Source organism: Thermobia domestica, chromosome 4 (genome assembly GCF_964235325.1).
Source record: "Thermobia domestica chromosome 4, izTheDome1.hap1.1, whole genome shotgun sequence".
Lineage (NCBI taxonomy): Eukaryota > Metazoa > Arthropoda > Insecta > Zygentoma > Lepismatidae > Thermobia > Thermobia domestica.
The window spans coordinates 319502028-319514462 of NC_137457.1; the positions used below are offsets into that span (position 1 = coordinate 319502028).

General features: G+C 35.1%; 1 protein-coding gene across 1 annotated transcript in view; it reads left to right on the forward strand.

Moving 5' to 3' along the window:
- Positions 1–12435, forward strand: part of LOC145684365 (uncharacterized) — a 75282-nt gene that overhangs the window by 4779 nt on the left and 58068 nt on the right. The window contains exon 2 of the mRNA XM_081756605.1: positions 6640–6695. Coding sequence (XP_081612731.1) covers positions 6650–6695 — 46 coding nt within the window. The 5' untranslated portion in view covers positions 6640–6649. The remainder of the gene's footprint in view (positions 1–6639; positions 6696–12435) is intronic.

The window sequence follows — 12435 nt, forward strand, 5'->3', positions numbered from 1 at the left end:
GAGATTTGTTTCGTCTTATGCTTTGATGCTCTAGGAAAGGGGACTTTATTTTGGAGTTAAGTCGCCTGGAATTCTAACACGTGACTCCTGATTCACTTGTTCCCATTGCAGTGTTTCCAAACTAGTTACTTATTACATACCAATATGTACCATCTAGATTTGACCCTCCCAAAAATCAATTTGGAATTTATTTCGTTATTGTGTTGTCAATCCAGGTATGATCCCCCCCCCCTTGATTGAAACATAAACACATTGTGCGCCTGAGTGTTTGTGGTGTTGAATGTGGTGTGTGTATGTAACTTGTCAATTATATATATTTTCGAAGCTTTGATGCTGATTATTTAAGTGTAGTGCTGTTTTCTTCTTTCTCTATATTTGTAACTACTTTCCATGAAACGAGAACAATACATTACGATGAATGCGGCAAGTAATTTAGTGAAATATCCGTTTTCATCCCTATCATATGACGACAATCTAACTGGAAGCAGGAAAATTTAGGAAAGCAAATGCCTAATTTAAAATTATGTGTTAAGCAAGTGATCCGTAATAAGGAAAGTTTGCATCAATTTAGCATGAACATATATTTGAAAAACAGTTCAAATTTGTGGTTGTGATGTAGCCAATCCTTTATTTTGTTTTCCGTGTGTTGTTTGGGGGAGGGGTCGCAAGCTGGACAAAATCTACTTTATGTTTATAATAAGCTTACTGTATGCACAGTCAACTTCATTCTAAATAACTCTCTTTCTCTCTCTCTCTCTCTCTCTCTCTCTCTATCTATCTATCTATCTATCTATCTGTGTGTGTGTGTGTGTGTGTGTGTGTGTGTGTGTGTGTGTGTGTGTGTGTGTGTGTGTGTGTGTGTGTGTGTGTGTGTGTGCGTGACTGCAATAAAATAATGTTATTCGTGCCTTTACATATACTCTTATTTACGGATATGCGCTTATTTATTGTGTACGTTTTGGCACTACCATATCATATACTCACGAGCCGCCACTGGATTGGAGAATAGGTATTTCAGTGGTGAATCATGTGTCTTCGTGTCTGATGAATGTTCACAATATGTGCGACGTCGATCTGGGGAGGAATTCAAGTTGGAATGTCTCCAACAAACAGTGAAGCATCCAATTTCAGTCATGGTCTGGGGTGTGATATTTGTCTTCGGGCGTGGGAAACTGCATATAATAGAGGAAACAATGAAGTACGACCAATACCTACAAGTTCTTCAAGAAGAACTGCTTCCCCAGACTGCAATCTGGTTTAATGACGCACACTTCATCTTTATACATGATGGAGCTAGAACGAATCACTGGTTCTTTGTTCTTAGTATTGAGCCATTAAAATGCATTTATATATCTGTTTTTACACTTAACTTAATAATCAAAACTGAGAAGTATACATCACGTTTACAAACTTATTTTTCAATATGTCTACTCTCTAAATCTGAATAGCTCTATTTATTTATGGTTGTCCTGACAACCTCCTATCCAAAATTCTATTATTTAAAAAAAAAAACTATATAAACATATGAATATCTTTCCACGTCGATATTACAATTAGAATTAACATATATTTCTTTTTCTTTTTCTTCTTCGACATAACCAGTCTAGTATATATATATAAAATACTTTACGACCCACTGATCGTTACAAGTAGTAAAAATATATAAATATACAACGTACCGTTGTATATTATGGCGCCCGACAGACTTTTCTTTTTATTCATTTATTCAAATAAAAAGAAAAAGAATTCTGGATCGTTTACTTTTACATATCAATCATTCGAGTTTTCGAATGCACCTCGTATACTTGAAAATTACAATTCATATAATTATACATATATATCATATTTAATTTTATAACAATATCATTATCATATTTATTTTAAAATTTATCATCATCTTCATTTATTTATACGTTTCAACGACGATAAGGCACTAGGCAACATGAAGAAGATTTTGAAAAAGATGTATGCGATATTCATATAGTTGTTCATTTAACGAAAAATGATCGAATATATTTATATTATTAGCATATAATTCGAATGTAAAAGAACACAAAAGTAAGAATTGTTTAAAATACAAATTCCTTCTAGAAAACATAAATTATTAACTTCAATATATATCCTAGCATTACAAAGATACTTTTAAATATACTTCAATAACATGGAACACGAATAATGTGATTGATACTGGGTTCTGCTATCATAGGAAAACGCATGAATATTATGAAATACAAATATCAAAGAAAACACATAACATTAAGACATATGTGGCCATATTAAAAATCAATTTGATATATCCTTTTGGACGCCCCTACATTAGGTTAAGTTACATGACCAATGAATTTGTTTAGGTTGCATTGAAAGTCATAAATCTTAATACAGTCTTGCGCGTTATTTACATCTACAGTTCTTTGTTTCTTACTTTGAGAATTTTCGTCATCTATGGGATTTCTACAAAGTCTCCATCGAACGCGATTAGATCTAATCCTTACATGTTTCTTAGGTGAACGTAATCGTACTACACTAGGATTAGGTTGAGTCACACAATCACATTTACCGTTACTACTAAGGTTAGGTTCGGTTATCTTACCGGTAACACTAGGTTCAGTTCTCATTCGTTTCACTGGTAGCGAGATGTTATGTCTATACCTATTATTTCTACAATATTCATGGTAATCTGTCCTTCCATGCTTTCTGTTTCTTCTCGATGGATTTTCAAAACTTTGCAATATCATGCTTAGATTAAAGTCAATGCAATGCATCACGTTCTGTGAAAACATCATCGGATTGCTCACTATTATCATATTGACCTTTTCAATGAATGAACAATTCAATAGATTCAATTCAATCGACCAATCAGCACAAGCACTAATAGGAACACACGTTTTCTTTCTGCATTTCACGAATATTGGAATCAACTTACCTCCTGCTACATGAACCATAGGATTAATACCATGTTGAATATATTGTGAATACAAGCAATCAATAGCATTCACTAGGCAAAAACGGTCGTACCTTTTCACACTTTGATGCATACCGACATCACCATTACACGCACACGGAGAAAAATGCATAATCCAGTCGGCATGTAAATGCTGTTTTTACTAGGTTACGCGCGTCACCACATTAAGTAATGTGGTTTCATCAGTAGTACGATCTACACCACCGTCCAGCGAAAATTTTGTATTGTGGGACCACCATTTCAAATCTAGAATTAACGCCATACCCATTCCGACGGTGGTAACTTAGGTATATAATGTTGTTACCACCTTCCTACGAGTGTTCCCTCTTGGTTTTTTCTAAATCTGTGACTCCATACCTTAGGAGAGTAATAGTTTTTAACACGAAATCAATCATGTGAATAAAATTATCCAATCACAACAAGTCTAGTTCGACGCCGAACTCCAGACTTGGCATGGTGTTCCCACCTAATGTACTTTTATACATGAAATTACATTACTTAAGGAGCGTACCCGCGTAAATACGATGTATCCACACGGAAATCCTAGTCCTTTTTTTCTCAGTGCAGCATCCATAAGACAATCAAAAGTATGCGACTGAAAGGAAAAGTTAGGATAGTCTGTTTCAACCAATACGGCAGTATGCTTTTGTGAAAACTCCGTAAATTCCACTAATGTAGATTCAAAGTTTGCTTGCTCCGTGGTTTCTATAATGTCTACAGAGTCCTGGACCTCAGGGTATCTCTGCACTATTTTTTCCATATCTTCATCATAATGTCCGAATTTGGCAGCAATTTGTTGGTTCACCTGGTTTAATTGACGGTGATTTGGTCCCATTTACCGTCAATGCATCACTGCAATTGTTCTAATTTTTGATCAAAATGTTTAGCTTGTTGGATCACCTTTTGATCCAGTTTTTCCAATTGTTGATTCACCTTTGCAAACTGTTCAGCTTGGTGGTTCGTAATTTGTGGTGACATTTCTCTTAACATTTCCAACATGGTATCTGAAGAATTCATTACTGGAGTACCAATCGTTCCATTATTTGTAACACTCATGATGTTTCTATATATAATTCGGCCACTTCTCAAAATTGTATAATTAATATTTGGCTCAATATTGATTCCTTTTTACTGTATTTCCAAAACGATACAACCATTCACTTCCCGGGTTCTGGCACCATATCCAACGAATCACTGGTTCTTTGTTCTTAGCATTGAGCCATTAAAATGCATTTATATATCTGTTTTTACACTTAATTTAATAATCAAAACTGAGAAGTATACATCACGTTTACAAACTTATTTTTCAATATGTCTACTCTCTAAATCTGAATAGCTCTATTTATTTATGGTTGTCCTGACAACCTCCTATCCAAAATCCTATTATTAAAAAAAAAAAAACTATATAAACATATGAATATCTTTCCACGTCGATATTACAATTAGAATTAACATATATTTCTTTTTCTTTTTCTTCTTCGACATAACCAGTCTAGTATATATATAAAATACTTTACGACCCACTGATCGTTACAAGTAGTAAAAATATATAAATATACAACGTACCGTTGTAGAGCCCCATGTCACTGGGACAAAACTGTGACAAAATTCTTCAAGAACAACGAAATTAGTGTTCTTCAATAGCCGGGCAATAATCCTGATATGAATTCTATTGAAAACCTCTAGAGCTTCATGAAGGAAAAACTAAGTTCTAACTAGGGATGGGCAAAACCGGTTTTTATAAAAACCGAAAACCGGTTCCTATAAAAACCGAAAACCGGAACACCGACATTTCGGTTTTCTCCAAAACCGGTTCGGTTTTCACCGAAACTGGTTTCGGTGAAAACTTTTCGAAAACACACAAAACTATTTCTGTGGAAATGGATTCGGTTTCCGGAGAACAACGAAACACCATTCTGGTCAGAAATAGAACACATTTTGGAAAAAAACCGGAATCGGTTTTGAAGAAAACTGAAACCGGACCTGGTAAAAAACCGAACCGGTTTTGGAGAAAACCGATAACCGGTTTCGGTGAAAAACCGAACCGGTTTTTCTAAAAACCGAAAACCGAAAAACCTGTTTTTTGTGCCCACCACTAGTTCAAACACGTTTTCTCAGGTAATATTGTAAGAACATCAACAATTTGTGGTATCATGATGCTGAATTGAAGTCGAAATGTGCTAAACTCGTATATAGCATGCCACAAAGGATACAAGACTTAATAAAGAATAACTGATTTCATACGAAATATTAATCTTTGTGTGAGAGATCATTTTCTTGTAAGCATTTCATTTCATTTTTTGTTTCCAATTTAGATACAAACACTGCATAGTATTTACCTAGGTATATTTAAAAGTCTCATACGCATTTGTTCAATTGATATTGAAAAGCATGTGCATTAGGGATGCGCACGAGACAAGATTTGTGGCTGTCTCGTCTCGAAAATGTGCTGTAAAAGTGATGTCTCGACTTGAAAAATGTATATTTCTCTATTGGAAGAGCTGTGTCTCGACTCGTCTCGTGCGCATCCCTAATGTGCATTGACCACAAGAAATTAGAATAGAGTTACAGAACAGTAATTTGGACTAAGTTCAAACGCGTTTCTTTTTCTTCATCGCATGACTTTGAAGTGGGTGAAAAGGTTTTAAATGTATACCAAAAATAGATTTATCATGAACCCCTCAAGTTAGGGAGGAAACTCGGTATATAAAATACTTTTTCAACACTAAACGTATCGTACCGTTTTTGAAAATTCCACTTCTAAATGGGAGAACGAGGTAATTTCTCTAATATTTTACTTTTGTAATTTGTATTAATAAAAAGGTCAAAGTGAGAAAACGGTTCAACTTGACGGGAGTTTTTGTTATTATATTTTGATTGGAATGCGTATCCTAATCGTGAAAGAGGGTTGAAATGTATCTTCCAAATATTTTACATAGGATTCAAACAAACATATTCTTCTCATGACAAGAATGGTGCTTTAGCTAGTCTAGTCATTGTATTAGGGGCGGATCCAGGACGTACTTTTGGGGAGGCGGTGGGTTGCAGTACTGTTACTTAGAGCTACTTGTAAGAGCTCCAAACTCTGGGATGGGTTTAATTTATATATAAAATAAGAAAAACTTCCCTCTTCTTGGGGCGGCGATCGGGGCGATCGCCCTCTCTGGATCCGCCGCTGCATTGTATCAGAATCAAATATTTCTTTTTACTTAGTATAAATTATACAGGATCATTTTTAACATAATATTATGTAAATTTGGAGACCCATGAGGAAGATCTTACGTTTATTGTTGGATTTCAAACCGAAGCAATACTCTTCTCTGAAATCGGAGGAAGGCATCTGCCGGACGTAATTAAAATTGTATAGACGGGCACAAATATCAGTTGGGTTAAATAGTAGACGTTCTTCTTGAGTTTACTTTCAAAAGCGAACTTTAAAGTGGACTTTATTCTTGGTGATTGCTATAGTTGTACAGGTTACAAAAAATATTTCTGTTATGTAATAAATTAGAAAAAATAATCCATGAACTGTGCGTGTTGAATAGTATACCATGTAGTTTTTTGTTCCGAACATTGATAAATATACATTACATACAAATAGAAGGTGGTATATCGATAATAAATCTATTATGTAATGACATCTATTTTTTCCTACAGTAATATTTCTTTTATTTCAGGATAACAACTATGAAATTATTCTCAGCTTTGATTATCTTCGTGTACGTTTATGATGGTAAGTAAATATAGAGTAGTTGTTAATTATTTATTTTTTTAATAAACTTGCAAACTATGCTATGCATAGGTATGAGCAATCTTATAAAACTCCTACGGTATTATTCGTGGCTTAGAACTCGTTACAAAAATTCTAAGTCCAAAATAATAACAAACTCGTGCCCCTTTGCTTATGCATTCAGAAACACACGTCTCGATCAACTACTTGCTTGTGGTATTCAGTCCAATTCAACCCGACCCTCCATCTCTCATTGTCTAAAGCAGTATGTGACGTAATATACTCTTTCCGTTTAGTCGAAAAAAAAAACAAGGTTTACAAGGTTTATACCTAGGTATAGCTTTAAAACCGTCTGTTTCATTCGCTGGTTCTGATATACCTTTTTAGAGCCTGAATTTAAAAAAAAAATCTCAAAATGTTCCCATAGCTTCATGAACGCCCTGATTTGCATTCTTTCCCTTGTTCAAAGAATGAAGCTAGGAAGATGTTCCTTGGGAAATCTATGGAAATTGTCAATGACGGCAGTATGTTTTGTGCTTTACGAAGTCAGATATTCCTATATATTAGAGATGCAAGGGCTCGGAAATAAACCGGCTTTTTTGGGAGGGAAAAAACTCGGTTTTTTCTACTTCGCTTTTTTGATTGGGAAATTTTGGGCCTTTTTCAAAATTCTGCTTTAAATTGATAAAGCAGATTTTGTTTCGCTTCTCTACAATACAAAAAGTCATTTAATTAGTGGTTGATGCCGATAATAATATAAAACCTCAAAATAAACCATGAATTTCGAAAAGATATTTCAAACAATTTTACTTCTCAACATATTTACATTATGAATTCCAAAGGATTAACCAATGTATGTAATAAGAATTTTTTTAACCTCCTATAATACAAAAGTAAGCAGGGTTGGGGAGAACCATGGTTGTTTTTGAAAATGCCAAAAACCCATTTTTGAGGGGAAGTTTAAACTGGGCTTTTTTTGGCTTAAACCAGGTTTCTTGGGTTTAGATATTTTGCTTTATGTATTTATATTACATATTGACAGAAATAAGTTTGTTTCCCCTTGGTGTTATTATGCAACAACGGGGTTATACTGGAAGAGGTCACATAAGCTTAAAGGAGTCCGGTAAGTACATTTCTTTAATTGGGAAACTCCTGCCCTAGCCATCGGGAAAATCCAGTCATTACTCTAAATGTAAAATAATAACGGAAAAATCCTGTTATTGCTTTGCATGTAAAATTTAAGGGTCAACGTATCATAATCAGTACGCTAAAACTGAGGTATTAAATTACAAATTTAATACCTCAGTTTTAGCGTACTGATTATGATACGTTGACCCTTAAATTTTACATGCAAAGCAATAACAGGATTACAAATTTAGTACGTACATAACATTGAAAGTCCAATCCAAGCTAATGTTGGAAGCTACGTAGGCAATCGATAAATTATGCCAAATTCTATCAATATATTTAAGGAACCTTGGCTTATTTATAAAATAACAGGCATTCAGGCATGCAGAAATATACAATTTGATTTGGTTTCGTATGTTCAGGCTTAACATCCTTACTTAATAAAGAGGTTATGAAGGAGAAGAATTTCGCTTAAAGTTACATCCGAACCGCTACTTTGTTTACGCATGAAAGAAGAGTTGTGGTTCAACCGAGAATTGAACATGGGACACCTTGATTAAAAGGTGAAAAGAATAAAACTAATGCAGATTGTTCGATGTGTGGAAACGTCACCATGAAGTTCACACGATTCGCATTTTTCGTTCTTTTTATTTATGTTTTTTTTTTTGGTTTAAACCAGTTGTTTATTTTTTAAAAAAGAAAAACAGCTGGTGTAAACCAGCCAACCCTAAAAGTAAATACTTCTTTTAAAAATACACAAATAACTAGCAAAATTCTATTAGTATTTTTACTTCAAAATATTCCATACCCTCTTTTTGGAACAAAATAAAATTAAAATAAAACATAAGAGAAATACTTAGATTTATACAAGTATGATACACTTAAAGGCTGCACACCTAGAGCTTTTGGTTCTGTATATTCTTGAAATTCTATAGTTTTATATAACCAACATCACGGTTTACTCAGTCCTCAAGTTTTCTGAATTTTTAACAAGAGGGATTCAACATATGAAGGGTGTGAGGCAAGAACATGGTAACCCACAATTTTACTATTTTAAGAAATTAGAGATTTTCTGCTGTACAATCCATTTTGAAAGTCGCAAAGCTGATTTTTCACATACGACTATACATGAAGGACTGAACGAAGCGGTATGCGTTGCTGTCTATCTGCTGCATAATTCAGCAATTGAAAATTTGTTGGTTATCATGTTCTTGGCTCACACCCTTCATATCATTACGGAACTCTCCCCACCCCACCACCACCAAAAAAAAAAAAAAAAGAAAAGAAAAGGACTACGGAATATATTTAAGTTAAGATAAATACAACGGCACAACAAACATGACTGAGTGGGGCTTTTGCGCTTCTATCGGGAAGTTCGGAATTCAATCCAGCATTCGACCATTCTGACAAAGCTTTTCTTCATTCCATCTGTGAAGTAGAAATAGTGCGTGTACTGTGAGTTGGCCAACTTCCTTTCTTATTGTTTTTAAATCGTTATTATTACTAATTACCAGCAGTGACGGTTTTGCGATGGTTAGAGGGGTGGTCTTTCGGACTGAAGCCTGTTCCCCAAAATTACGGAATGTCTAAAACAAATGAAATATCTAATAGTTATGCCTTTACTCATAAACTGTAAGCTCCCGTCAAATAAAAATTACGAATGTTTAGAAAAACTAAACATTAGTAAGAAAAACCCCTCCCAGAATACTCTTCTAAATCCGCCACTGATTCTCAGTATAAAATAATCTTCAAGGTTGTATTCGGAAGATTATTGCTAAATATATCAACGAAACGAAATATTATGCCTGTACTCATAAACTTCAAGCTCCTCCCAAATAAAATTAGGACATTTTAGAAAACGAAACAATCAGAGAAACCCCTCCCAAAGTACTTTTCTCAATCCGCTATTGATTATTTATGTAAATTAGTATTCAAGATTGTATTCGGAAAATTATTGCTAAATCGTTGCACAGCTACAGTATAACAGAAATGTGGAAGTACGGTTTGACGGATATATTGAAAAACGTACGCTTTGACGGATATATAGAAAAACATAAGTTTAACTTTTGCGCTAGAAGCTAGAATACTAAGTTCTTAGAAATGAAACACGGTGACAAACTATAATGATCTAGAGAAGAAAAAAATGTCGATAACTCAAAAGTTAAATAGCCTCTAAAATTGCCCTCAAATACTACATTCTTCATGTTAGCTTAATTCGTAAAACATGTGCTCCATCCATCTTGATGGTGAATGTCAGAGCGAAATATGGCATTTAGGTCATGGAATTCTTATCTAACTATAGAATATACTATAAGAAAGCTATTTAGATAGAAAAATCATGAAAATGAAAAAAGCCAAAATTTCCAAAATTCTCGTTTTTTTCCCCAAAAAAGTCGGCTTTTTATGTGAAAAAAAAAACATCGATTCAAAAAAGCCGGCTTTTTTGCATCTCTACTATATATATATTCCTTCTTTGAACGCCAACAGCGAAACGTGTATTTATATGTGAAATATCTGAAACTGAATTGACAATTAACTTGACCTTTAAAAATGCGGACAAATCAGCGAGTTTCGGAAAAGGCACTGTGTGCTGACAGAAATTTTTGCTTTCAAATTTGTGAACATTTCTGCATAAATGGTAACCCTAGACTAAGTAAATTTCAAATTGCAAAGGTTTATTTACGTAAGTCGAAAACTGTCTGTATTGTAAATTATAACTATTTGTTTCTTTGTTTCTTTTCAACTCATAATATATGTTGTGATATTCTGTTTATACGAGTAGCCAAGTCACACGGATTCTAAAGTAAGACCGGTTGTGTCAAATCTACTATTGTTTCTTGAGTACTGATATATATTTATTACGCTAATAGTACACAGAGGAGGCTCAATATTAGGAACGGTAGACTAGCCAAACACCAACGTTGGTCCCATGTTGTATTGGTTCTTTGCCGAGCACTGACCAATCAACCCAATTACCAAAGTTTCACCCATAAAAGAAATGGTGGCCTAGGCAACTGGCAACGTTGGCCCTATGTTATGATTAGCTGTTTCATCAAGCATTGGCCAATCAACTCAGTTACCAAAGTTTCACTTATGAAGGAAATGGTAGACAAACCAACTGCTAACGTTGGGCCTACGTAGTAATTGGCTGCTTTTCCGAGCATTGACCAACCAACTCAATTGCCGAAGTTCCACCCATGAGAGAAATGATAGACTAGCCAACTGCCAACGTTGGCCCTACGTGGTAATGACTGCTCTGGAGCATTGGCCAACCATGCCAACGTTAGCCTTACGTGGTAATTGACCGCTTTGGAGCATTTTCCAACCACCTCAATTAACAATATAGCTCCTACGAAAGAAGTAAAATTGCAGCAGGGAGAGCACAGGTGGAGCCTTCTCGGTAAACGACGAAAAAAAGTCGGTTCACCTGCTGAAGTTACGTTAGGCCGACGGATTTTTGCAACTTTCAGTTCCCAACAAGTCTAATTAGGGTCTTCTGTTAGAGTAGCGTGTATTAGATCTTTAGTGCCCATAATCTCTGGTTGTACCAAGGGCGTAACCCTGGGGATCCAGACTTGGTCCAAATCCCTCACTAAAATGTTGTTACTCTTTTTGATCAGTTAAATTTACCGAAACTCCTCTATATATTTACCTGCCCATGTATTCATTCGCCTGGAAGACAAAAAAGTCAAGATCTACTAGATGCATCGTTATCGATTTTAGCCATTATGTAAAGGGTCAAAAATTGGGAATCCAAATCGTTGATTAAGGTGATCCAGTCACCGGAAGTGATAGAAATCAACCATTTCCGGTTTTAACGTTGACCACTATACAGCAAAAACGGTAATATATGGCAAGAACCAGTTTCCTATAATTGATTAAGCCTGCAAAGAATACGTTTCATCTTCCACCTTAATTTCGTACTGAAACCGGAAGTGATACAAATCCATTACAACTTCCGGTTTCAATAAGGATTTACATAGAACAAAAACGATGAGAGATAGCGGAAACAGTTTTTTTATCGATTTAGTGGTTTAAGAGTAGCTATGATCTTCTCTCTTGACGCTTTATTCAAACCGGAAATGTCAGAAATCAACCGCTTCCGGTTTCAATGTTGATCACTATAGAACAAAAGTGGTAACAGATAGCGAGAGGCAGTTTTCTGGAATCAATTAAACGTCCCAAGAATATACTTCATCTCTACTCTAATCTACTTAAACCAGAAGTGGTAGAAATCTACTACTACTTCTGGTTTCAACATTAGTTAGTAAAATATCATGTTACACAAACCAAACTCTTTCACGTGGTATATCTACAACCAGTGGCGTATTTAGGGAGTGGCTTCCGGGCTTAAGCCCCCCCCCCCGAAATCTTATTTAGTATAGTAAAGTAAATGAAATATCTTGCAGAATTTTCACATTTCCAGGCAAAGCCCCCCCCCCCCGAAAGTTAGCAAAGCCCCTCCCGAAACAAAATCGTAAATACGCCACTGTCTACAACTGAAACTGTTACTTGTTTGATAACATACCTGTATTTTGTCTGCACCAGCATTGACTTCAACGAAACTTGCTCGGTGCCCACCTGGTTGAGATATATAATTTTCGATGCTCATCCA